Source organism: Hemicordylus capensis, chromosome 2 (genome assembly GCF_027244095.1).
Source record: "Hemicordylus capensis ecotype Gifberg chromosome 2, rHemCap1.1.pri, whole genome shotgun sequence".
Classification (NCBI taxonomy): domain Eukaryota; kingdom Metazoa; phylum Chordata; class Lepidosauria; order Squamata; family Cordylidae; genus Hemicordylus; species Hemicordylus capensis.
In genome coordinates, this window is record NC_069658.1 from 231,642,997 (window position 1) to 231,670,967 (window position 27,971).

Sequence of the window (27,971 nt, forward strand, 5' to 3'; positions counted from 1 at the left end):
CAGGGTTTAAACACACTTTTATTTTTATCATACAAAAATACAAAACATACAAATAAATCTTCACGTATAAATCTTCAAAAGCTTTATCACAATTAGTCATGTGAGTATTATATATCCTTGTTTCAAGGATCTAACAAATGTAAATGTTCCTGTGCTAGAATAACTTCATTCACATTTTGTCTGCTTACCCTATATTTAACCAGATGTGTCAATTTAACCATAGTACTGACAATACTCTTTCCAGTCATCGGTAGTGTTTGGACCCTGAATCCTTTTACATTTTTGTGCTGCTACTATTAAATCAATCACTCATTCCTGTCACTTTCTTGGTATCCTTCCGAAAGGATTTTAAGAGGCAACGGGAAGCAAGCTGATCTCTCTCTCTCCCCAAACATTCCAACAACTCTACCACACATGGAAATTATATAGGCCAGCCCTTTATTTAGCAGGGGGAGAGCAATTGGCCCTACCCAGCCCCAGCATAGCATCCCTTCAGTGGGTGTTGCTGGGGTCAATCTTATGTTTCATTTTAGATTAGTGAGCCCTTTGGGGACAGGGGACCATCTTATTTATGTATTATTTGTGTAAACCGCTTTGAGAACTTTGGTTGAAAGCAGTATATAAATATTCGTAGTAGTAGTTAAAATGCCATCTATACATAAAACTTTAAAATGATTCTCCTGAAGGCTCACAGAGTAACTCATTGCATTCTGCCATATTCTTCTGTTTTTAATCAGAAATTTCATTCTCCCACATAATCTGTCATACATTTTTTGAGTCTCTGAACTCATCTTCTACTTACTGAAGCAATGTACAATGAACATTTTATAATAACCTTTTTGTCATCTGCATTTGTCCCATAACCTCAAAATCAGTTAACTGTCTAATAGAGTTATTCAGCAGTCTGGGTTAATTTCTTGTTTTTGGACTACAGCTCCCATTATCCCCAGTTTTCAGCCATTGTTGCCAGGGATGATGGTTGTTTTAGTCCCAAAAATAAGAAGTTACTCAAAATTGCTATTCCATAATCATCTGCTTTCAGTGTTCACTCTCGTTCCCAAAGCCATGGAAATTGCAAATTGAGGTGCTCATCTTAACTTCAGTGCCATTATAAAGACTTCGCACAATGTTGGTGTTCCTCAAGCACGTGAGCTCCTTTTCCTTCAGGGCACTCATTTAGTTCACTGGGGCAATGAAAGAACCCCATTTTCACCAGTCTTGTGTGTTCCTATTGCGGTAAGATCTCTCCATAGTCTTTGCCCTGCTGGCAGCAGTTGCAGTGACAACCTCTTCCCAGGTTGCCTGGCCTGAGACCTTGCTGCTGTTCTCCCTTCTGTAATTCCAACAGGATGAGAGGGCAGCAGAGGGAGAGAGAGAAAATCGGAAGAGGATGAAGAGGAAATGCTTCTCCCCATCACTTCCTTTTCTGCTTCTTCTTCTTCCTCCTGCTGTTGAAATCTTGTGCTGGAGGAGGGAAATGAAATTATCTGGAGGTGGTTGTGAGAGAGCACAGGTGTGGTAGAGGCAGGAATGCCTCCTGCCACCTCCATATATGCATCACCCGAGTCAGCTCTTCCCTCATGACGACTCATGGTAGGGCTAGCCCTGTCAGTGTCTTCACTGTCCATAGAGAGATGAAGCTTCTTACAGTTACTGGGCAGATGGTCAGAGAGGTCAAGTGAGGGCAATGAAAGGCTTCCTTCCTCCTGTTGCCGGGGCCCATCACTTGATGCTGCTTCTTGGGTTGTTTGAGAAACATCTTGCTGTCGTTCCTCTGAAGACACAAAATTTGAGAGTCAGGGCTGGAAGTGAGCCCGCCCCCCAAGATTGTCCATACCTACTTCTTCACAGAGGCATGGCTCTCAGATTTAAACCTTCCCAGAAGATACTCTTCCACTAAGGAGAGTATCAAGTCACCGTATGCTTAACAGAATTTCTCACAGAATCTGTTACACGATTCCCCACCAGCCTGTGACCACTTTTTAAAATGACCGTAGCCATAAGCAAACTTTCAAGTTGATTATACACACACCCACACACACAAACACACCTCCTACTACTACAAGACCATATTTTTATAAAACTCTTTTAATATTATAGATGGTGTGAAATGTGCAAAATACATTGGTAATGGAATCAGAATTTTTGGACATGGCTTCTGATTTCATTACTGGCATCTTTTCAGGCATCTGTAAAAATATGGCCTTATAGGAGGGGATGTTCTTTTGCCAGTGGCTTTATACACACACACACACACACACACACACACACACACACACACACACACACGAGAACCTCGTTATACGCGGATTCTATATCTGCGGTTTTGCGTATTCATGGGTGTCTAATTGACGCCCGGTTTCATTACCCATGGATACAGAAGAGTTAAAACCCACATATCTGTGGTTCCTAGAGGGCTGGAAGTGACCCCAGAGGTTATTTTTTGGCTGCCATTTTGTCCACGGGAGCCATTTTGTGGCTGATCAGCAGGATTTTATTTTTTTTATCAGCCACAATTTGGGGGGACATTGCTGGATGTCAGGAGAGTTGTGGAGCACTGTAGGGCATTTTATTTGGCCTATTTTGGTGTTTGGGGAGTATTTTTGTTTTGTTTTGGTCTGGGAACCTAAGCCCCACATTCCCAGACTCAATGACTCAACTGCGGTTTCACGATCTGCGGTTTCACGATCTGTGGTAATATGCGGGAACAGAACACCCACGGATAATGAGGTCTACCTGTAATATCAGCTTGAACATTTGCTTATGGCTACATTCCTTGAAAAAGTGGTCACAGGCCTGATTCTGTTTACCCATGGAATTACTCAAAGGCAGGAGAAAGGGAGCAGTCGGTATTTTGGTTTACATTTTGAGGAAGAACTGCTAACAGCATCAGGCCTTTTCCTCTCTATTTTTCCACCCTTCTACATTTCTTACACATCTGCGTTAGCTATTACAAATGAATACATCATCACTGTAACTAAGAGCCTGGATTGTTTTCATGTCCATTCCAACAGAGGCAGGCATGAGACTCTGGACTGGTCCTAAGGCCCAAGCATGAGGGTAGGTGGTGGTGGTTTGGTACACTGTTCCGAGGCCCAGGAATCCATGACTGGATTACAGGTCCATTACCATGAGGGGGGAAATAAGGCTCAGCTGAGGATGTTACTGCAGACTTATTTCCCTGTCACTAGGTGGGATCTCCAGGTCTTGCAAAATCATGCTAGATTTGCTGCAACCAGATCAGAAGCAAAGTTGAAATACAAAAAACAAAAATTTTAAGTAGTGAGCTGCTGGCCTAAGACTTCCTCTAAGGAGGCACAATCCAGTGCCAATGGATATCCTCGAAAGATGCCGATCCGATATGCTCTCGAGAACCACAAGTCTCGGAATTCTTTACCCTCTGCCAGGGGTGTAGCAAGGTCTGAGTGGGCCCCTGCAGCATCACCTGGGAGGAGGGGAGCAAAGAGCAAGCTGTCACTCAGCTGGCAGCCCCCCCCCCTTTGGCAGATGCGTTCCCAGCCCCATCTTATTCAGCTTTCGTTATGCCCTTGCTCCCTGCTGGCATTTCCTCTGCACAGGGCTGGAAGACCCAACAGCATGTGGGAGCAGGAGGGAAGAGCATCCACCAAAATCATCAAGGAGAGGGACTCACAACTCTGGCCATCCCAGCCAGCATTCCACTGTACTTCAATGGCTTGACCAGCCCCAGCTCTCTTCTCCAGCTTGGAGCCGTGATGGGGAGATGCACACTTTCCACAACGCTCCCAAGACCCCTCCACACAACCATAAGGAATGATCCCCTGTACCAGGCTGGAGGAGGAGGAGGAGGAGGAGAGGGATTTGCTGCCATGCTTCCATTGTTCTCACTGACTTGGTGCACCCCTGAAATGCAGCATGACTCCCCTCAAGTCTCCTTGGAGCTGGAGAAATGGCCCCAGACCTTGTGCTGCATTTGAGGGGTACAGGATGAGGTCAGGGACAAGACCTCATGTCATGAGCCCTGAACTGGGTTCATGACACAGGGGGCCTCTGCTGAATGAGGCGGGGTTTAAGGGGCCTCTGCCTCCAACACCAGAGTCCCCTTTGCTGACCCTCTCAACACTCCCCTATCCTTGTCCTCCGACTCAGGGTGAAGCAGAGGCACCACAACCTCCACCAGCAGCTACCCAGCTCTGCCATAGCAAATACGTGGGACACAAGGCTCAAACCTGGGACAGTCCAGGCTTGGGCAGGGCTGCTCCTCAAGGATTCAGTTTGCCCTTGCCTCTTACTGAAACTCCTCATTGTAGACATGTTCTTTTGGATTCCTGGTTTTTGACTGACCAACCAGCCAACCAACCAGGGGCTTCCCTCTAGTGATGTGCATGGACTGTGGAGGCACGATCCAACACCGGGGGGTTGTCGCTTTAAGGGCGAGGGGTTGTACTTACCCCTCCCGCCGCTTTCCTCCCTCCGGCGCTCCAGTTTTAGCCAAATCTTCGGGGCAGCGGCATTCCTCCCTGTTGCCAATGCCCCCTTGTTGGCTGGTAAAAGCAGGCGCACATGCGCCCACCGCCAACGTGTGCCACGCAAGTCACTGCGGCCGCGCATGCACCACGCACATCACAGTGACATCACTGTGACATGTGCAGCGTGCGCACATCGGCAGCATGCGCATGTGCGCCTGCTTTTACCAGCCAACAAGGGTGCAGGGGCGGCAGGGAGGAACGCTGCCACCCCGAAGATTTGGCTGAAACTGGAGCAGCGGGAGGGGTAAGTACAACCCCGCCACCCTTAAAGCGACACACACACCCCGGCGTTGAACCATTGGACCAGGCCACATGCGAACTGGTTCGCAGGCCTTTTACATGGCCTCCGGACCGGTTCGTGCACACCCCTACTTCCGTCTGCTGCAGAAATATTTCAAGAGAGAAGTGTTACTTACTTTGTACTAGTTTGTATGTGTTTCTCTTTCTCTGCCATTTCCCTGCAAAGAAAGAATTAGAATCAGAGCTAGAAGGCACTCCATAGTTCATCCATACCCACCCTTTGCATAATCTGGGGCAGATGGCCCTCTAGCCGTTTCCCAACCACCATCAGGAAAGAAAATCCCACAGAGTATCTCAGTAATTGCCATTTTAGTACACCTTGACAGTCTTGGATCTCAGTCTTAGGGACACAGGAAGTCGCCTTCTACTGAGCCAGACCACTAGTCCATCTAGCTCAGTATTAGCTACAGCAACTGGCAGAAGACAAGAGTTAGGGGCGTGGGTGTGGGCATGTTAACCAGCTGCCGAAGTCTGGACATTCACTCACGCTCATGTGCAGATACATTCATGGTTTACTTACAGACACAGAGGACAACTGCAGAGGACAACAGCAGTAGAATCAGCAGTAGAATGGTGAGCCCCGAGACGGCTCCCTCAATGGCCCCCACAGGCACCAAGACTGGAATGGGATAAGCAGAAGTCTACTCAGACTGGTAGTGGCTCCTCAGGGGCCCAGGCAGAGATCCTAAAAACCTTGAAGTAGAGCTGCTGTGGGCTGAAACTTACATGGAAGATTCCATACTAACTGGGGGAAAGGCACTTTTTCAAGAGGTGATTCTCTTATATTTAGCAAGGGGAGAGTAACTGGCCCTATCCACCCCCAGCATAGTACCTCCAGTGACTGTTGCTGGTGTCTATCTTATGTTTCTTTTTAGATTGTGAGCCCTTTGGGGACAGGGATCCATTTTATTGATTTGTTATTTCTCTGTGTAAACTGCCCTGAGCCATTTTTGGAAGGGTGGTATAGAAATCAAATTAATAATAATAATAATAATAAATTATTATTATTATTTCTTGTTTACACAGTCAGACAGGTGTTATTGACTGGTTTGTTTTATCCAGACATCGAGTCCTTCCCAAGGACCTGGGATGCCAGAATTTTATTGTCAATGTTGTTGCTGTTGTTATAGATATCGTCACAGAATATAGGCTGTTCCCAGTAAAGCTGCTTTTTGTAATTGGCTGATGGTGATTTCTGTGGCCCCTATGGTGTTGAGGTGCTCTTCAAGGTCTTTTGGAACTGCACCCAGGGCGCCAATTACCACTGGGATGATTTTGGTCTTTTTCTGCCACAGCCGTTCAATTTCAATTTGTAGATCTTTGTATTTTGTTATTTTTTCTGTTTCTTTTTCTTCTATTCTGCTATCCCCTGGTATTGCTATGTCGATTATTTTAACTTGTTTTTCTTTCTTCTCGACTACAGTTATATCTGGTGTATTGTGTGGCAGATGTTTGTCTGTTTGTAGTTGGAAGTCCCATAATATTTTTACATCTTCATTTTCTACAACTTTTTCAATTTTATGGTCCCACCAATTTTTGGCTACAGGTAGCTTGTATTTTTTGCAGATGTTCCAGTGTATCATCCCTGCTGCCTTGTCACGCCTTTGTTTGTAGTCAGTCTGTGCGATCTTTTTACAACAGCTGATTAGGTGGTCCATTGTTTCATCTGTTCTTTAAAAAGACGGCACTTGCTGTTTGTTGTTGATTTTACTACTTTTGCTCTTATTGCACTTGTTCTTAGTGCCTGTTCTTGTGCAGCCAGTATTAAACCCTCTGTTTCTTTCTTCAAGTTGCCATTCTTAAGCCATTGCCAGGTCTTGGTGATGTCTGATTTTCCACTTATAATGTGCAAATATTGACCATGCAGGGGCTTCTTTTTCCATTTTTCTGCTCGGTTCTTGACTTGTTCTTTCTTGTAGGCCTGCTTTCTTTCATTGGTGTTGAATAGTTTCTCGTTATTGACCATTTGAAGTGCATCTTCTTCACTGTCCTTGATATATTCTTCAAGGCCTCTTTTCTCCTCCTCTACTGTTTGATGGACTTGCAAGATTCCTCTTCCACCTGAGTTGCGAGGGAGATATAGCCTATCGACATCACTGCGGGGGTGCAGAGCATGTTTGATGGTCATGATTTTCCTGGTCTTACGATCTAGCGTCTCTGGCTCTGCCTGGGTCCAGTCTATTATTCCTGCAGTGTATCTGATAACAGGGATAGCCCAGGTGTTTATGGTGTGTATGGTGTTCCCGCCATTGAGTTTGGACTTTAGGATTTTTCTCACTCTCCTGATGTATTCACTTCCAATTTTTCTTTTAACTTCAGCGTGTGCAATGTTATCAGCCTGGAGAATGCCCAAGTATTTGTAAGGTTCTTTTTCTTCCAGTTTCTTGATCTTGCTTCCATTGGGCAGTTCTATTCCTTCTGTTTTTCTTATTTGTCCTCTGTTCATTATTAATGCAGCACACTTGCCTAATCCAAACGCCATTGCTATATCACTACTGAATATACGGACAGTGTTTAGCAGTGATTCAATTTCTGACTGGGACTTTCCATACAACTTCAGATCGTCCATGTACAGCAGATGGTTGATTTTACTGGATGTTTTAGATGTTTGGTATCCGAGGCCTGTTTTGTTTAGTATTTGTGAAAGTGGGGTCATGGCGATTACAAACAATAGAGGGGATAGTGAGTCCCCTTGGAAAATGCCTCTTCTAATGCTAACCTGTCCAAGTGCCTCGCCATTGATTAACTGTGTACTCCACATGCTCATTGCTTTTTTTATAAATATCTGAACGTTTTTGCTGACAACAGTTGTTTCTAAACATTTTAGTATCCATGTGTGAGGCAATGAATCGATGATGATGATGATGATGATGATGATGATGATGATTATATTTAGCAGGTGGGGAGCAACTGTCCTTATCCAGCCTCAGCGCAGCATCACTCCAGTAGCCATTGCCGAGGTCCACCTTGTGTTTAGTTTTAGACAGTGAACATTTGGGGGACTGGGAAAGATTATCTTATAACCACTTTGAGATTATTTTTTAAAAGAAGTCTAGAAATAGTCTTACTACTACTTTGGGAAAAGTTGAAGGAAAGAGAAGAGGACGACCAGCAGCAAGGTGGATGAACTCGATTATGACAGCAACAAATGCACCGCTGAGAGACCTTAAAGGCCAAGCTGAAGGCAGACCATCCTGGAGAGAATCTATCTATGTGGTCGCTAAGAGTCAACACTGACTTGACAGCATTTAATCAATCAATCAACTACTTCTACCACTATCAATAATGAAGTGCTCCACCACTGAGGCGTTGCTACTGCAGAATCCCCTCTGCCTCATGGAAGCCCACCACATATCATGAAGGTTCCCCTCCCTGCCCCCATATTCAACCCATGCACAGCAACAATTCTCCCCAATGTTACTCTGTCCAACTCCTGTTAGCAGCTACTGTACACCCCTTCCCCCAATCTGCATGGGCAGTGGCACAACACCACCAGCTTGAATTTCAAAACATATACAGGATTTGATTTTATTGCAACCAGCAAGGTTGTTAAGCAATCCCTCCTGGATGAAAGTTCTCCTAGAATTGGCCACACCCTTCTCCTAAGGAGCCCTCCCTTTCCTCCTTCACTGCAGTCTCTCACCAGAGTCCGCCCAGGCCAAGTCCAGAGGCTTCTGCAGGCTGTCATGCTCCACATGGCAGTGGTAGTGGTGGTCCCTGTCCTTGGGATCAATCTCAGTGCTGAGCCAGGTGTGGTAGGTCCCATCAGAATTAGGGAGGACATCCCCACGGAGGGTTTCCTTCTCCAAGACCAGCCCATCCTTCATCCAGGTGGCATTGATCTCCTTGGGATAAAAGCTGAAGGCTCTGCAGATGACAGTCTCCAAGCCATCTTGGCCCACCTTGTGTGCCACTATCACGATGTGGGGTTCTAGGGAAGTAGCACCATTGGTGTTAATACTTAGATTTTTCAGTTGCCTCCCTCTCCTTGCAAGCTGCCCCCTCTTCCCCACCTCACCTGTCCTCAGCAGAGTCTCCTTCTCAAAGTCCAGGTATTTCTTCAGCTTCTCAATGCATTCCTCCTCCAGGTAGGGCTTCCAATACTTGGCAATGTCTGGATCAGCCTCCCACTTCCTCTTGGTTATTCGGGATGCATCATCAACTGCTCTCCAGGTGAAGGTCTCGTTGTCCAGGCTGATGAAGTCCTTCCCGTCATAGCCCCACTGCATGAACCTTCCTTTCTGCTTCCTGTCTTCGCTCAGCTCACAGCCAACCAGGCACTGCCAGGTATGAAGCCCTGAAGAGGACAGACAAGACAGGATCAGCAGAGCTGCAGCACATCAGACTGTCTCCCACCTAATACGGATGTGCACAGAACCGGTTCGAAAGACCAGTGGTTCAGCCGGTTCGAAGGTGGGGGGGTCTCTTTAAAGAGGGGGAGGGTGCTCTTACCCCTCTCGCTGCACTTCCTCCACCAGCACTGCCTTTTAAAACGGTCCAGTGGGACCGTGCTCCAGTGCCTCTGTGCTGCTCCAGTGCCTCTGTGCACTGTGCACACGAGCAGTTGCCACTTCCGGTCCGAGGAGGCAAAGAGATACGCTCCCACCTCGCTGGACCATTTTAAAAGGCAGTGCCAGTGAGGTAATGAGGTGGGAGGGTAAGAGCACCCTCCTCTGTCCTTAAAGAGATACCCACTACCACTACCTCCTAATTCTATTCTGGCAAAACCTCACCGCTGGCAAATTCACAATTGGCAAGCAATTGAAATCAATGGGAATCAGGGGGTTAGGGGAACTGCTGTCGCAAAAAGACAGAAAAAAAGAATTAAAAAAGATTTGCCAAAAATCACCCGGAATCTCTTAAAATCACCAAGAATAAGCAAGAGGAGTGAGCAAATTGAACCGCTGGAAATTTTTGAAACTCCCCCCCCCAAAAAAATCGCTCAAAGGCACTTTTGAACACCCAAACCCCACTCAAAATCACTTTAAATCGCAAGCAGTTGGCAGGGTCAGCAAGAGGAATGAGTGGATTGAACTTCCCAAAATTACAAACAAAAAACCAAACCCCAAATCACTAAAAATGTCTCACCAAACCCTGGATACATTGTGAAGGGCAACTATTCACAATGGACATGCAAGGTCAGGATTGGTGGAGAGTTGCACATCTTTCCTCTGCCACCAATTTCCAGGATGCAGCACCTCAAAACCATCTCTGGAAGCAAATCAGAGGGATTCCCTGAACTGACAGCAGCTTCTGAGGGGCTGAGCAACAATAGAGTAGGCCAAAGTAGAGATGGAGGATAGGGGTGTGCATGGAACCATAAAGGGACCACAAAGGGCCTCCGAACCGGTTCGAAAGACCAGCAGTTCGAAGGTGTGTGTGGGGGTGTCTCTTTAAGGATGGGGGAGGGTGCTCTTATCCCTCCTGCCACATTTCCTGGGCATGTTACCACCTGGGAGAGGTGAGTCAGACCTCTGGTCCTCTAGCTCAATAGTATCTACACTGACTGGCAGCGGTTTTCCAAGATTTCATGTTGGAGTCTCTGCCAGCCCTATCTGTAAATGCTTCCAGACACTCAATCTCCACTCACCTCCACTCTGGTTGTAACGACTCTCCATGGTCGCAAGGGCTACCTTGAAGAAGTACTCAGCCTCCCGAGCATGGTGGGTCTCCCGCTCCCAGTACAAGGCATCCTCCGCCTTCTCCATCCAGGGGACTTGAGGCTGAACCCTCCTTGTGTTGCTGTCATAGCGAGTGATGAGTTGGTCATCCAGGTACCCCAAGTGAGAGAACCAGGACAGGCCCTGGATGTGTTCTTCTGATACCCCCAGGTAGAGATGCTGCAGGAAGGAGCCTGGACAGGAAGAGAGAAGGGCAGAGTTAAGGAGGTCTGCAGTCTAGGGAACCCCAAACTGCAGTTGTTCAAAGATTCTGCCATCACATTAATTATGCGCTGTATGAAGAAGTACTTCCTTTTGTCAGTCCTAAGTTCCTCAACCTTTCGTTTCATGGGATGACCCCTGGTTCTAGTGTTGTGAGAGAGGGAGAAACTTTTCTCTCTGCACTCTCTCTACTCCTTGCATAATTTTACACACATAATGTGGTGGCTCCCTCATTTTTAGGGAGGGTGGGAGGGCAACTGTCCCTATGCATCCTGCCATAACATCCCTCCAGTGGTTATGGCTGGCATCCCCCCTTGTGTTTCCTTAGAGACTGTGAGCCCTTTGGAAAGAGGGAACCACCTTCTGACAACAGTTTGTTATGGGGTGGCTAACAAATAAAATATATAATTATTATTACTACTACAACTGCTCATTTTACTGTGTTCTCAAATCGCTTTGAGAATTCTGTGGTTGAAAACCGGTATTATAATACTAATAGGCCAAGGGAAAAGATCTGACCAATTGAAAAACGCTTTCCAATTCTAGCAGTGCTTACTGAGCAGACGTCTGTTCCAGGCAAATTGATGGAAAGCGTCCTCAAGGATAAAACTGTTAAGCACACAGAAGAACAGGCCCTGCTGGCGGAGAACCAGCATGGCTTCTGCAAAGGGAAATCCTGCCTCACCAACCATTTGGAATTCTTTGAGAGTGTCAACAAGCATGTGGATAAAAGTGACCCAGTTGACATAGTCTACCTGGACTTCCAAGAAGTTTTCAACAAAGTTCCTCATCAAAGACTCCTTATCCCATGACTGAACTTAGCAGTCATGGGATAAGGGAACAAGTACATGTGTGGATTGTAAACTGGTTGGAGGACAGGAAACAGAGGGTAGGTATAAATGGAGAGTTTTCACAATGGAGAGAAGAAAGAAGTGGGGTCTCCCAAGGATTTGTACTTGGAACGGTACTTTTTAATTTATTCATAAATGATCTAGAAGTTGGGGAAAGCAGCAAGGTGGGCAGATTTGCAGATGATACCAAACTTTTTCGAGTAGTGAAATCCAAAACAGATTGTGAGGAGCTCCAAAAGGATTTCTCCAAATTGGGTGACTGGGCGACAAAATGGCAAATGCGGTTCAGTCTTGGCAAGTGCCAAGTGATGCATATTGGGATAAAAAACCCAACTTCACATATACACTGGTGGGATCTGAGCTGTCAGTGACTGACTAGGGGAGGGATTGTGGGGTCGTGGTGGACAGCTCGTTGAAAATGTCGACTCAGTGTGTGGCAGCTGTAAAAAAAGGCCAATTCCATGCTAGGAATCATTAGGAAGAGGATTGAAAATTTATTATTTATTTTATTCTATTCTATTAAAACTGCTAAAATAAAACTGCTAATATTATAATGCCCTTATACAAAACTCTGGTGTGGCCACACTTGGAGTACTGCATACCATTCTGGTCACCACATCTAAAAAAAGATATTGTAGAACTGGAAAAGGTGCAGAAGAGGGCAACCAAGATGATCAGGGGCCTAGAGCACAGTTTCTCAACCGCCGGTCCCCGGACTGGCGCCGGTCCGCGACGGGTTGAGTGCCGGTCCATGTCTTGGGGAGTTAATACCTGCATTGTCCCTGGCCAAACTTGGTTCTCAGGCAAGAAAACAGCCCCATGAATCTACTGCCGGTGCAATTTTGCCCGATGGCTTAAGCCAGCCCTGAGAAGAATGCCACAGAAACTGGTGGCCAGTGCCACCATCAAGCAGAGACCATGGGGAAACTGTTAGCGATCCGAGCGCTGCCCTGGCTTGAGCGCACCATTTGCTTATACAGATCGAGCACTCGCTCGCTCTGCCCCTTCGGCTTTTGCTCTTTGGCGTCTGCTGCTGTGGGTTTGCAAAGTGCAAGCTTCCTCATGAGAAGGCGGCAGCGCGAACTCCGCAGCAAAACGCCGATCGAGCTGCAGAAATGCGTCAGCAGCTCAGCACTCCACTTCTTATGCACGTTGCCATTGTGCGAAGCGCTAATGCAGACCCAGCAGGGCTGAGGTTGGCGCCGAAATTGAAACCTTAGACAGGACCCAGTAAGTTTGTGGAGGGCGCCTGCTGCGCTGCCTTGTGTACTGCTGCTTCTCTTCTTTTTGGTGGCGTGCCTTGTGACTCCCTCGCCACATGTGTGTGTGCCGCTGAAGGGCATCTGGCACCCCAAAATGGGGCAGGGGGCGGCACTACAGAGAAGAGCCAGACAAGCAGAAGTAGCCCAAGAAGCTCCCCGCTTCCCCAAAGAATCTGCACTGACTGATTATAAGCTGTGGTAGGGACTGAGTGAGTGGCTCCAGCTGGGTGGGGGCTCTGGTATCCTCCACCTCCGCTGGGGTGTGTGTGTGTGTGTGTGTGTGTGTGTGTAAGGACTACTGGCACACACACGCACACACAGATCCATTCCTTGGCCGTGCAGCGGCTGGTATTTGAAGACTATATTTTTAACAACAAGGAGGTTTGCGGGGGAGATGGGTGGGGGTAGAAGGACTACTGGCTCACCCCACACCTGGCAGCCGTCCCCAGCCATCCCCTCAGCATTGAGATTTTTAAAAATGCACGGAGGTTCGCAGCAGGGGAAGGCAAGCGGCAAACAGAGCAGGGTGCTGCATGGTGGGGTGGTTCTTTCCATCAGTTTTGTTTTAAACTTTCTCTCCCTCCCTCAAGCCAGACCTGCCTATCCTCTTTCCATCTCTTTCTTTTCTAGCTTTTTCTCTCTCTTTTTCTTTCCATTCAAGCCTGCTCCACCCACCCACCCCACCCCCGTTTCCTTTTTCTATCCCTCTGTCTCTCTTTCAAGCCAAGCCTGCCCCATTCTCTTTCTCGAGCCAAGCCTGCCCTATTCTTTCCCCATCGCGCTTCTCTCTTTCCTTCTTAAAAGCCTGTGTGGTGAAGGATCAAAGTATAATCTTCTTAACCAAAATTATGAGAAAAAAATCTCTAATTTTTTTCCTTAGAAGTGCTCCATGTTAACTGTGATGATTTGGCAGAGGTGGAAAGGAAGAACAATGCATTTTATTGTTATGCATTTTGTACAGATTGTATTGTATTGTATTTATTTTATTAGAGTTTTTAATTATTATTTTTATTTTTATTTAATCTTGGCCTGCCAGAACTTCAAAAGTTAAATTTTGATTAAATTCATTTTAATTAATTTCACATTAATTTGATTTAATTAATTGATTGATATTAAGTGTTATTTTAATAATCAGCACCCTAAAAATTGACCTCGGCCCCCATGAGGCAAGTCACAGTCAGTTTTGGCCCACCAGGTCATTTGAGTTGTGCACACCAATAGTATAGTACTAATAGATAAACTTGAAACCCCTTTATTAACTGCTGGTCCGGGAAACTGTGCACCAAGAATGTAGCGGTCCTTGAAACTCAGCATGAAGAATTTACCGGTCCTTGACTCCAAAAAGGTTGAGAAAAACTGGCCTAGAGCACCTTTCTTATGAGGCAAGGCCACACCACCTGTGGCTTTTTAGTTTAGAAAAAAGACGACTGTGGGGGAGACATGATAAGAGGTTTATACAGTCATGCATGGTGTGGAGAAAGTCAATAGAGATAGATTTTTTCTCCCTCTCACATAACACTAGAACCAGGGGTCATCCCATGAAATTGATTGCCAATAAATTTAGGACCAACTAGCAGAAGTACTTTTTCATACAATGCATAATCAACTTGTAGAATTCTCTGTCACAAGGTGTGGTGACAGCCAACAACCTGGATGGCTTTAAGAGGGGTTTGGATAACTTCATATGTATTTTTAGTAGTACTTTCAGTACCGTGATCTATGTTCAGGAGGACTTTTTAAAATTTATTTGGTTTTATTGTTTGTAGTAGAAGTTTGATCGTCTTCTCTTCTACATTTGTTTTAATCTCATGCTGGTTGCTGACCGAAATAAAGAGATTTGATTTGATATGATAACTTCATGGAAGAGAGGTCTACAATGGCTACTCATCTGAGGGCTCTAGGCCACCTCCAGCCTCAAGGGCAGGATGCCTCCGAGCAGCAGTTACAGGGGAGTAACAGCAGGAGAGAGGCCAGGCCCTCAACTCCTGCCTGTGGGCTTCCAGTGGCATCTGGTGGGCCACTGTGTGAAACAGGATGCTGGACTAGATGGGCCTTGGGCCTGATCCAGCAGGTCTGTTCTTATGTTCAGATATTGTGTAGGCAGTCTAAATGACAATTCCTTTTGGAAATTCCTCTCCCGAGTTTGCCACCTGTCCTCCACTTGGTAAAAGGGAGGAATATATAATACGAAAGCAGTGAGATGGAGCTCAGAAAGGCTGGAGCAGTCAGTGAGCACCATGATGCTCAGGAATAGCCAAAAGCTTCCTGCTTTTCCACTACATTCAGTTGGGCTTCTTCCCAAGAAGGTGTGTTTAGAATTTAAGACAACCCTGCAAAAAAGGCCTTATATAATTGCACATACAATTCCCACTCAACATCTTGGCTTCCCAACATCGCAACAATCTCTGGAGAGGAGAGCTGGTCTGGTGGTAGAAAGCATGACTTGTCCCCTTAGCTAAGCAAGGTTAGCCCTGGTTGCATTTGAATGGGAGACTAGAAGTGTGAGCATTGTAGATATTCCCCTCAGGGGATGGAGCCGCTCTGGGAAGAGCGGAAGGTTCCAATTTCCCTCCCTGGCTTCTCCCAAAATAGGACAAGATTTTTTTTTTTAATAGGACAAGATTTTTTTATTGAACCAACAAACTACCAAAGCATACAGTACGTTGCCAAAGCACAATTATATACAAAGTGGTTCTTTGTACATGATATATCTACAAAGATTTACACACAAGGATTTGGAAACCCACAAGGTTATGAAGTACTAGTAACTTTCAGCCCGTTAAATTAACGGGCACTAGTAGACCTTTGGGGCCAGCTAACTTTCTCTCCCCCCCCGTCTCCGGCAGGGCCGAGTGCGCCCGCCACTGCCATCAGGCCCAGTATCCCCGCCGCCGCAGAGCCCGATGTTGGCCGCCAGCCCACCGCCTCCTCCGGCTTCCCCCGGGCCTGCTTCCCCCAGGCTCCAGCTTCGGCCCGCCGCCTTCTCCGCCCTCCCCCGCCCGGGCCCACCGCCTCCTCCGGCCGGGGCCGGCGCCACCCGGGGCCGCTGCCGCCTCACCCGGCTTCCCCCGCTGCCTCCTAGCTTCGCCTGGCCGTCCAGCGGCGGCGGCCACTTGTCCTCGGCCGGCTGGCCCGCCCGCCCAGCGGCAGCCGCTTCTCCTCAGCCTGCCGCTGCTCTTCCCCCCGCGCGGCGGCGGCCGCTTCTCCTCCACCCGCCCAACATGGGGGCCGGCGCCCACTCCGTGTCTCTCTCGCCGTGTTCTGTGCACGTGCGCACCACGCATGCGCAGAACACCCGAAAAAGACACAGACGCAGGTACCCAACCATTTTATTATATAGGATATGCAGGTAGTACTGTAACTCAGGGATGGGGGATTTCAAGGCACATCAGGTAATCGGGGGGGGGGGGTTTACATCCGATGTCCATTTCCACAATTTGTCCCATTGCTTGTTTAGAAGAGATACTCTTGTCTTTTTGCACATAACCATACAAACTTTTCCAGAAGAGATTTACTGTCTCATCTGCGTGGGCTGAGAGAGACTCCTGCCTGCAACCTGGGAGAAGCCGCTGCCAGTCTATGTCGACAATACTGAGCTAAATGGACCAATAGTCTGACTCAGTATATGGCAGCTTCCTATGTTCCTATGACTAAAACTATGTTGACATAATATGAAAAATCATAGTCTAGTTTGACCCATCAGCCCTCCATCTATGTTACATTATTTTCATTTGGAATCAGGAGGGAATTTGAAACCATTTATTTCACTTTTCTGCCAATTCTGGGGTTGCTGTAAGTGTCATTCAAGACAATCAAACTTCCCATTAGTTTTAATAGCTTCATTTTTTTTTTACATCCAAGACATGCAATGATAACTCACTCTTGGAGGCTCGTTTGGTGAGGGTTGTAGTTCAGGCAAAGACCAGAGAGTCCAGCAGACACATTCTTGAAGGTTATGCATTGTGGAAAGGTGAAATAATTGGTGGCTTTGCTAACCACGAAACAGTTCAGAGAGAGCACTCATCTTGCTCTCAGCAAGCCTGAGTTGAGACTAAGAACTAAGGGCGGAGCTGCTTACTCTGGATTGGCTGAGAGGAAGGTGAATTCCCAGGTGAATTCCCATTTACATAACCAGGTACGCTGAGAGCCAGCGTGGTGTAGTGGTTAGAGTGCCGGACTAGGACCAGGGAGACCCGAGTTCAAATCCCCATTCAGCCATGAAACTAGCTGGGTGACTCTGGGCCAGTCACCTCTCTCTCAGCCGAACCTACTTCACAGGGTTGTTGTGAAAGAGAAACTCAAGTATGTAGAACCTTGCTCTGGGCTCCTTGGAGGAAGAGCGGGATATAAATGTAATCATCATCATCATCATCATCCTAGGTAATTCACTGGTATCTACACGAAAGCTCTAGACAACTACATATGCTTATGTAGCTAAGCCACACAGCAATAGTATAGTATCCCTTAAAGACCAACAACATCACTCCTTAGTCTGAATGCATTCTAAACCCATGATGCCCTTGAGGCAGAACAAGGAATATGCAAAAGGAACAATATAATATGCTGCTTCACATGGCTGTTAGAATTGGAAGGAGGTGAGCTACCCAGATCTGCATGATAGATTGCCAGAACTCATGCTTGCCCCTCCAGCCCAGGTTGCCCCCAGCAGGCCTACTCAGCTTTTTACCAAGGGTGGAGGATAGGAGAGCCCTCCTACCCTGATTCTCCAGTAGTGAGAACCCTCATGCCTCTTCTATGCAGCCACCAGCACACGCTCCCATGCACAGAAACCATAGAAAGCTGTGCATGCAGCAGTGGACATGCTAGCCCGCAAAGCACACTCTATGATCCTGAAGCTGCAGCAGCTTTGGCAAGGCTGGATCTGCCTTCTGTTCCTTCATGGTGAGTGCTCCCATTGACAGAATGATGCTTTTCTAGTCTGCTGGCAGTGCAAAGCATGATGGGAGGGCATATGCTTGACTTCTGTAATGCGCTCTACGTGGGGCTGCCTTTGTACATAGTCCGGAAACTTCAGTTGGTCCAGAATGTGGCAGCCAGGTTGGTCTCTGGGTCATCTCGGAGAGACCATGTTACTCCTTTACTGATGGAGTTACACTGGCTGCCAATAGGTTTCTGGACAAAATACAAAGTGCTTTGTATTTTGTATAACTTTGTATTTTGTAGAAAAAGCTGTATAACTTATAAAGCCCTAAACGGCTTAGGCCCTGGGTATCTAAGAGAGAGTCTTCTTCATTATGAGCCCCACCGCCCATTGAGGTCATCTGAGGAGGTCCGTCTCCAGTTACCACCAACTTGTTTGGTGGCTACACAGAGACGGGCCTTCTCGGTCGCTGCCCTGAGATTGTGGAATGTGCTCCCTGCTGAGATACGATCCTCCCCAACTCTGGCAATTTTCAAAAAAACACCTGAAAGCCCATCTTTTTGCCCAAGCTCTCTCAGCTTCCTAATATTTTGAGGTTTTAATTTCTGGTTATTTTTAAATTGTTTTTAAGTTTTTGTATATGTTCTTAACTGTTTTTATGTTATTGTAAACCTCCCAGAGATGAAAGTTTGGGGAGGTGTACAAATCTGATAAATAATAATAATAAATAATAAGATGCACCCTTGGAGGATCTTTTATGGAGAGGTTCAGCTTGCAGCCACCCAGCACCGCAGTGAACCTGTGATTGTCTTGTTGGCTGGGTTTTCAGACCCTAACCAAGGTGAGTGTTGTGTGCTGCTGACCTAGCAGTTTTGCCTAGGCTCCACCCACTCCCAAAGGATCATGTGAATGGGCCTAATGGTTTGGGGGTACTCAAGAGGAGGGCAGGATAGGATAGGACAGGGACACTGGCTGGGATGGCATGTTGGCTCAGTCAGCTTGAGAAGTGAAGAGCTTGAACTCCCTGCTTTGGAGCTGACTCACTCCTTTAGGGCTATGTATAAGGAGTTCCTCCCTTCTCTTATTCATTTAATTGTATTTAATTAAATTCTTTTAAATCAGATTTGTTTTTGTATTTTTTTTAGTTCAAGATTTTAATGTGTCTTTTTTATCATCTTGCTTTTAAATTTTATTGTGAGCCACCTTGGGATTCTCCTCATGAAAGGCGGGGTATAAATTTAACAATAAATAAAATAAATAAGAATAAATAAATTGACCAGATATGGTAAATCCGCTAAGTGACAGTGCAGTGCTGCAGTTAGCCATGACAACAGGAATAGGCAACGTGAGCAGTGCACATACGTGTGAGCTGCACACAGGCGCTTTGATGGAGCTGCCTTTTGGTGCGCTCAGACTGGAGCATGTTGCTGGGCATCTAGACTGTGGCGTGTCAGTCAGAACAGTGAAAGGAGGAGGGGAAAGAACGGCCATTTGTAACAAGTGCTCTCTTTTATTTTATTTATTTATTTATTTATTTTTACATTTCTATACCGCCTTTCGTTAAAAGAAAACCCCAAGGCTTTTCTCTCCTCTCCTCTCCCTCCGTTCCCATGACACTGCACACTGAGGGAGATGCTCTTTCCTCTGAATGCTGAAAGGCTCTTCTCTTTCACAGCTTCCTTTACATCAGGGATTCTCAATGTGTGGGTCCTCAGATGTAATTGGACTTCAACTCCCATAATTCCCAACCAAAGGCCACTGGGGCTGGGGATTATGGGAGTTGAAGTCCAATAACATCTGGGGACCCACATGTTGAGAAACCCTGCCTTACATCCTCAGGGTGGCCTGGCTGGGCTTCCCCCAGCAGCTGGCAATGGGATCCCGGCTACATGTGAGCAATTGGTTGCTTCCCTCTCTGCCACCCTGCCTGCTCCCTACATGAGTCACAGCTCGACTAATAGATTTGGAAGAAGGAGCTTGTCCCAGACACGCCAGCAGAGAGGAAGAAGCCAACATCCACCCACACACATGCTTCTGGCACCCAGATCCTCCAGGCTGGTTTATTCCAGAAGAGAAAGCATGTCCCGCCTTTGACATGAGCAGAAGTGAAAGTGCTCCACACGGGTAACAGAAAAAACAACTGGGTTCCACTAGGCTGGGAAATCTGACAAACTTCAAATGGGGAAGACACCACAGTGCATCACCAATGCACTACGTATATGTATATCTCTGAGCAGTTCACTCATTATATTACTAATATATAGTAGTAGTAGTATTTTACAATATGAAACATAGTAATATATTACTAGAACTATGAGCTAAGGCCGGAGGAGAGCTACCCAAGTGATCTTGCCACAGAAGGATTGTGCATACCAAACCTACAAGTTGGGGGGGAGGCATTTGCAAAGGGCTCTCTTTTGGATGCAAACTCCAAGATCGACCTTCCCCACCCCTCCATTTTTGCATGGCAAAGAAAAGCATGACCCCCACCGCTGCTACACACACAAGTGCACCTAGGGAATTTTGGAGCCTGGACCTAAAGGCCTTTGGAGCCCCCCACACCACCACCACCCCAAGTTAAGCATCATTTTTTAACATGTAGGTTGGTTCTTAAGGGCACTATTCCCCCATGGTTCCCAATAGGCAAGCAGCAATCTTTTTGCTGCTGAACCACCCTGAGCCATTTTGGAAGGGCGGTATAAAAACAAACAAACCCCCCATGATTCCCTATTGGCGAGTAGTTTCATTCCTTTTGTTGGCCTTCCTAGGTTTTCTATTGTTCCCTACCGGCAAGCATGCATTCCCTATTGGCAAGTGGTTTAGTATCACCCTTGCGCACAAGGAAAAAATGGAGTGAGTCAGCGATTCCTGCACGGAGCTAGATGTTGTACCAGCAGAAAACACGGAGTAAGCACGGTTCCCTCTAACGGGGATTCCCAGATGGTGTTGACTACAACTCCCAGAATCCTCAGCCGACAGTCCCTGCAGCTGGGGATGCTGGGAGTTGTAGTGAACAACAGCTTGGTACCCAGGAGGGAGGGTTGTTTTGCTAAAGCGGGCCAAGGTCTGACACTTCGCGGGCCAGCCCGACTTTGCAGGGAAGTGAGTCCACAGTGACCCCATGGGTTGCGACAACGGGTGAGGAGAGTGGTGGCCTCTGTTGCTGCCTCCTCCTGTCCACTCCAGTCGCCTGCAGCCAGCGAAGAGGGCCCGCCGCTGTTTCTCCCGGCTGGTCAGTCTCTCCCCGCCACGTCCATTTTCCATTCCCAGCACCAGCCACTCCCAGAAACCCCATAGAGAAATACACGCTACGCGCCAAGCCTCCCTGATACCCCTTCAGCTCCGTTAGCACATTTGTAAACAGAAATGCAGACCAGACAGGAGCGCTAGCCTACCGCCTTGGGTGGCTGTGCAAATTCTACCCTCCTCTCTGCTGAGCACATGTGGGCAGTTGCGCTCTGGAGCTACTCACCAATGCAGCGCCCCAACAGAAAAGCAGCGACCCCACAAAGAAACAGGAACCGCTCCATTCTCATTTGCAACCCGACTGAAATGAATTCCAATACACTGGACTGCGGATGGAATGCAGAACTAGACTCACGATTGGCCAAGAAAGAATGATTCAACCAATAGGAAATATACATCCCGATTACAGCCGCGGTTGCTGGGCAGATTTTTAAAAAGTTTGTTTCATCATTCATTCATTCATCCTCTCTGGTACTAAACATCATCTCGTGTGAGAAATAGAGATCATTCAAGAAGATTTCGTCAGCTATGCCGGGTGGAGGGTGCGGTTCAAGAAAATAATAGCTGCGATTGGCTGAGCGAAATATTAAACCAATAAGAAAAAGAACCCTGATTTCTGAGGCTGTTGCTGGGCGGATGTTGCTGAGTCATACCGATTGGAAAATATCCAACCAATAGGGGGGAAAAGTGCCCCTACTGATCAGCGATTGCTGGGCAGATCCTGCTGAGGCATGTAGATAACGGGGAAAATATTCATCCACTGGGGGAAAGGCTTTCTGATTGCGTCAGTGGTTGCTAGCCATATGTTCTGCTGGGGGGGAGGCAAGGGAGGTTTTATTTATTTATTTATTTATTTGATTTATATACCGCCCTTCCGTAATGGCTCAGGGAGGTTTTGCAATATTTATCTGGGATTTCTTCTTGGAGTCCGTCTCCCTCCTCTTGGGGAAAAGGGAGGGATTTTGTTGGATTGCACAGTAGTGCCGCTATGTTAGGTGGAGGATAAAACCACTGCTTATGGAGAAGTGGCTGCTTTAATCATCTGGACTGGCCAGGAGGAGAGCTGGTCTGAACATAAACAGCCGCCCTGCTGGATCAAGCCTAAAACCTATCTAGTCCAGCATCCGTTTGACACAGTAGCCCACCAAAGGCAAAATATGTGCATGCCCTCTCTCCTGCTGTTGCTCCCCTGCAACTGGTATTGAGAGGCATCGTGCCTTTGAGGCTGGAGGTGGCCCACAGCCACCATACTAGTAGCCATTGATAGACCTTGTCCACCATGAATCAATCTAAGCCCCTTTTAAAGCCATACAAGCTGGTGGCCATTGCCACATCCTATGGCAAAGAATTCCATAGATTAATTATGCGCTGTGTGGAAAAGTATTTCTACTTGTTGGTCCTAAATTTACCAACCTTCAGTTTCATAGGGTGACCCCTGATTCTCGTGTTGTAAGAGAGGGCGAAAAATTTCTGTCTACCCTCTACACTCCATTCATAGTTTTATACACTTCTACATACATATACAAATTTTGTACACTTTATACTTCATACAAATTTTAAACTTCATACATTTCTCATGTTGTAAGAGGGAGAAAAATTTCTCTCTGTCTACCCGCTGCACTCCATGCATAATTTTATACACTTCAATCACGTCTCCCCTTAGGCGCCTCTTTTCCAGGCTAAAGAGCCCCAGATGCTGTAGCCTTGCCTCATAAGGAAGGTGCTCCATTCCCCTGATCATTCTGGTTGCCCTCTTCTGCACCTTTTCCAGTTCTACAATATCCTTCTTAAGATACGGTGACCAAAGCTGTAAGCAGCAAGTACTCCAGATGTGGCTGCACCATAGATTTGAATAAGGGGATTATAATATTAGCTTTTTTCCCCCAATCCCCTTCCTAATGGTCCCTAGCATGGAATTAGCCTTTTTCACAGCTGCCGCACACTGAGGCGACACTTTCAATGAGCTGTCCACCATGACCCCAAGATCTTGTAGTAGAAAGCGTTCATTCTCCCCTTTACTAAGCAGCAGTGATACTTCTGCCTACAATATCGGCTTAGACTTCTCAGATTGGGGGTGGGAGGCACACAAGGCACAGGAAGAGAGCTGCTGTTCTTGTGGCAGCGTTAGCAAGCAGAAATTCTCCCCTTTGCTAAGCAGGGTCTGCTCTGGTTTGCATTTATTTATTTAACTAACTAACTAACAATTATTTTTGAATGGGAGACTGCATGTGAATGCTCTAAGATAGTCCCCATAGGGGATGGGGCCTCTCTGGGAAGAGCATGTGCCCGCTCGCCCGCAGAAGGTCCAAAGTTCCCACCCGGGCATCTCCTGATAGCTGGCATGCAGAAGGTTCAGAAACCAAGCTCCGTCTGTGTGCTGTGCTGGGGAAGAACCATTCCTCGGCATGCAGGCCGCCCTCCTTGCAACCATGCCTCGCTGCATCCATGCATCGCACCCCACCCCCCTTGCATCAGCTCCTTGGCTGGGAAAGCGGCCGTGCCAGGGCCCCTCAGTAGCAGCAGCCGTGGAATTGCAGCTCCGGAGCAACAGCCTGCCTGCCTTTTGGAGTGGACAGTTAGCCTCCTCCGCTCCGACGACCTCCCCGTGTAATCCGCATCTCGCTTTCATGCATTCCTCCCTTTCCCCAAATGGAGGGTGGCGCGGCGGGCGACGACAGACACAGAATAATCGGGTGCCTGGCTTTGAGTTCAATCGCCTTTTTCACCAGCCCCTCTCCACGACCGCCGACACAAGCTCTGCCCAGCAACCACTGACAACCAGAAAACCTTTTTTCCTATTGGTCAGGTATTCCCCTCCTTGGCCAGTTTCAGTCATTCTCTGTTTCTTGGTTTCGCTTTTAACCGGTGCGTGGTGGTGGCTGCACACAAATGCAGTTTGTAGGCAAATGGGAGGGATTTCTTTCGTTGGCCGGCTTCCTCCTGGTGCCCTCCACCTTTCTGTTGTGGGGTTGCTCTGGTGAGTCCCTCTGCCGGCTAAAATGCCGCTTGTAGGAGGGCAGCATTTGTTCCAGCCGGCCGCGAAAAGGCAGATGTGGGGCTTCTCAGGGTTTGGCTGGCTTTTAGCTGCCCCCACCAAAAAGCAAGTCCCTGCTCCAAAACGTGTAGTCTTTGTAACGCAACCCTTTTGTGGGCTGTTGCTTCCTCATTCTCTCCTGCTGTTTGGACGCAGGAAGTGGGGCAGATCTGGTACCCTGGGCTTTCAAGCAAGTGGGGGTATTTATTTATTACATCTATATCCTGCTCTTTCTGCAGGGAGCCCAGAGTGGTATAAATGGGTATGTTCCTCCTCACAACAACCCTGTGGGGTGAGTTAGGCTGAAAGTTAAGTGACTGGCCCACAGTCATAGGAACATAGGAAGCTGCCATATACTGAGTCAAACCATTGGTCTCTCTAGCTCAGTATTGTCTTCACAGACTGGCAGAGGCTTTTCCAAGGTTGCAGGCAGGAGTCTCTCTCAGCCCTGTCTTGGAGATACTGCCAGGGAGGGAACTTGAAACCTTCTGCTCTTCCCAGAGCAGCTTCATCCCCTGAGGGGAATATCTTGCAGTGCTCACACATCAAGTCTCCCATTCAGATACAACCAGGGCAGACCCTGCTTTTTTTTTCTCTTCACTTTAAATTTTTATTGATTTTAACAATATCTTAACATTCACATCACATTACACAAATGTTGACTTCCCGCTCACACCTCCTCGCGAATCCCCAACTATAGAATTAACCCTTGCTATAACAATAATTCAAAACATATATCTTAAACCTTACAAACTCGATTTTAATCCACTCAACCTGCTAATATTACTAAATTTCAAACCCTGCTGAAAATAGTTCTTTAAGTATAATAAGAATGGTTTACAATCTTCTTTAGGGGAGACCCTGCTTAGCTATGGGGACAAGTCATGCTTACTACCACAAGACCAGCTCTCCTCCCTGCCCCGCACCAGCTATTTTGGACACAGTGCCAGTGGAGGAAACGCGCAGGTTAGGAAGAGCACCTTACCTGCTCCTTAAAGGTAAACCCCACACACACACTGGACCTTCAAACCAGTTCGTGCACATTCCTACCTCTGGCCCCATGGGTAGACTTGACGTCCCAGCTGGACACATTATTAAAGACTAGCCAACCCCACACAGAGCATCTGTGCACTATTCGTGGCCAGTGGTTACCTCTTCTCTCCCCCCCCCCCGCCACATTCTGCCCCAGTCTCCGCTTCCTGACCACGGCTGGGCCCAGCCGCCTCTCCTCCCAGCCCCCACTTCTGCCCCCCACTTTCTCCCCCCACCTTCTGGGCCTGGCCTCCGTGGCCAGGCCCACCACCGCCACAGCGACCAATCCTCCTGAGTGCGCCTCAACCTATCAGGCGCCTCTGCCGCCAACCAATCAGCTGGGCGCTGGGATGCACATTCTAAAGGCACACCCAGGAGGAATAAATATATAGATGGGGTTTTTAGAAAGCATCCATTGATTGGAATTCTCTCGGGGAGGAACCTCTCTGCTACAATAATCAAACAGATCCTGCATGTGTTTTTTGTGTAAAGCAGGTGATGTGCCCCCACTACCCACATTGAAGGGTGTGGCTGCCAACAGGAAGTGAACTATCCAGAGGCTTGAGGATCATAAGAACAGCCCTGCTGGGTCAGGCCCAAGGCCCATCTAGTCCAGCAACCAGTTTCGCAAAATGACCCACCAGATGCGACTGGGAGCCTACAGGCAGGAGTTGAGGGCATGCCCTCCCTCCTGCTGTTACTCCCCTGCAACTGGGACTCAGAGGCATCCTGCTTTGGAGGCTGGAGGTGGCCTTTAGCCCTCCAACTAGTAGCCGATGATAGACCTCTCCTCCATGAAGTGATCCAAACCCCTCTTAAAGCCATCCAGATTGTTGGCTGTCACCACATCTCGTGGCAGAGAATTCCACAAGTTGATTACGCGTTGTGTGAGAAAGTACTTCCGTTTGTTGGTCCTAAATTTCCCGGCAATCAATTTCATGGGCTGACCCCTGGTTCTAGTGTTATATGAGAGGGAGAAGAATTTATCTCTCTCCACTTTCTCCACATCGTGCATGATTTTATAGACCTCCATCATGTCTCCCCGCAGTTGTCTTTTTTCCTAAACTAAATAGCCCCAGGTGTTGTAACCTTGCCTCATAAGGAAGGTGCTCTAGGCCCCTAATCATCTTGGTTGCCCTCTTCTGCACCTTTTCCAGTTCCACAATGTCCTTTTTTAGATGTGGTGACTAGAATTGTACGCAGTACTCCAGGTTTGATCAGTGATATACACATAATAACAAGGTCCCTAGGAGGAAAAGGAAGACTTTCCTGGCACAGGGAAGGCAGGAACTCCAAATAATTATAGTTCTGCATGAACAGAATATTCAATTTATAAATGCATGATAAAGATAAATGCATGATACTCACAAAAGGCCTTTTAAATTTAAAAAAAGCCTTTGAAATTTCCCCTAAAAGCCTGGGATGCTGGGCTTGGTGGGCCTCTATAAGGAGAAGGGAAATCTCTGGTAGCAAAGCTGCATGGCTCAGAGAGGCGGAACACTTCTCTGCATCATGGAGTCAGTGCATGGCTTAGCACACAGCAACTCCCATTCAAGAGTCTCAGCGTCTCTGCCTGGGTTTCTTGAGAACCACTACCAGTCTGAGTCAATGTGTGTTTCTCTCATTTTTTCAGCCTTGGGGTTCTACATGCAGCTTCTTGGAGGAATATTCTTGGCGATTGTGGCTGTCATTCTGCTGGTTAGCATCATCTTATGCTTCCGTAAGTAAACTCTGAACACATTGCTGGGCTGTGTCTGTGGCAGATCTTCACTGAGAATTTCCTAGCATTAGAGGCTAATACACACCGATCCCCCCGCAAACTCTGGTGGTACCCACTATCCTACCTCCTTAAATGACATCTTAAAATTTTGTATTGAGGTTATTAAAAATAAACAAATCGGTATAATTTTGTTATGAATATCTGCAGTTTCAGGTGGCCAGAAATTACCTCCCAGGTAATTTACGGCCATTATCTTGCTAAATGGAGCCATTTTGTGGCTCCCTTGTTTAAAAAAATAAAAAAAAATTATTTAAAAAAAATAGAGAGGAGAGCTGGTCTTGTGGTAGCAAGCATGACTTGTCCCCTTAGCGATGCAGGGTTCGCCCTGGTTGCATGTGAATGGGAGACTAGAAGTGTGAGCACTGTAAGATATTTCCCTCAGGGGATGAAGCCCCTCTGGGAAGAGTAGAAGGTTCCAAGTTCCCTCCCTGGAAGCATCTCCAAGATAGGGCAGAGAGAGATTCCTGCCTGCAAACTTGGAGAAGCCTCTGCCAGTCTGTGATGACAATACTGAGCTGGATAGACCAATGGTCTGACTCAGAATATGGCAGCTTCTGGCGGGGGGGGGGCACTGCTGGACAGCTGGAGGAACCTAACCCCCCAATTTCCATAGCCTCAAGCTCTCATTATCTATGATTTTTTTATCCACAGAAATTGGCAGGAACTTAACCCCGTTGATAACAAGGGCCACCTGTATATGGTGTTGGTGGAGGGGGGAATGATGGCTCCATCCCAAAAGGGCTTGCAGAGTGTAAAAAGAAATAGCCACTGCAGGGATGCTGTGCTGGGGTTGAATAGGTACAGTTGATCTCCCCCTGCTAAATATAACAGAGTACCACTTGAAGAGGTGCCTCTTTACCTACTTAACAGAGGTTGTTACATAGCAAAGCTGCTCTCTGTAAATGGACTGAACAGAACATGAAGGCTCGTGCCCATCCCCCATGCTTTAGAAACACAAGTTTTCTACTTATGGGGATCGAATAGCCCTCCAATGATGAACCAACACACTCCACCTTCCAAATACTTGGACCCTGGAAGGTCATCTAAATCTCCTTCCTTGCTCAAATTTTCACTGGGATGCTAAACACACTTACTTGGTATCAAGTCTCGGTGACTTCTGTGGACTCTGCGTCTTACATATATGTATGCTTTGTAAAAGGCTCTTCTTTCCAATCAAGCATCCTCTTTGGGAGT

At 47.2% G+C, this 27,971-nt stretch overlaps 1 protein-coding gene across 3 annotated transcripts; it reads right to left on the bottom strand.

Moving 5' to 3' along the window:
- On the bottom strand, positions 1-27,970 carry LOC128342302 (major histocompatibility complex class I-related gene protein-like). Of its 3 annotated transcripts, none has more exons than XM_053289473.1 (7): positions 27,872-27,970; positions 10,399-10,662; positions 8,827-9,105; positions 8,452-8,739; positions 5,329-5,427; positions 4,925-4,966; positions 1-1,774 (listed from the first exon to the last, which is right to left on the bottom strand). In XM_053289473.1, exons 2-7 carry the CDS (start codon positions 10,514-10,516, stop codon positions 1,182-1,184), a joined length of 1,419 nt encoding a protein of 472 aa, XP_053145448.1. In that variant the 5' UTR covers positions 10,517-10,662; positions 27,872-27,970; the 3' UTR covers positions 1-1,181. The 3 variants fall into 3 exon arrangements, with proteins under 3 accessions (XP_053145448.1, XP_053145446.1, XP_053145447.1); XM_053289471.1 differs by lacking the exon at positions 27,872-27,970 and adding an exon at positions 21,158-21,382; XM_053289472.1 differs by lacking the exons at positions 5,329-5,427; positions 27,872-27,970 and adding an exon at positions 21,158-21,382.
- Between the last annotated feature and the right edge of the window lies 1 nt (position 27,971).

Coding starts and splice junctions, on each gene's coding strand:
- LOC128342302 (XM_053289471.1), bottom strand. CDS start 21,329: ATGTATATTTCCTATTGGTTGAATCATTCTTTCTTGGCCAATCGTGAG. Junction 10,663..21,157: donor TCTGTTGGGGCGCTGCATTG/GTGAGTAGCTCC, acceptor CTTCCTGTCCAG/GCTCCTTCCTGCAGCATCTC. Junction 8,740..8,826: donor GGAGACTCTGCTGAGGACAG/GTGAGGTGGGGA, acceptor CTACTTCCCTAG/AACCCCACATCGTGATAGTG.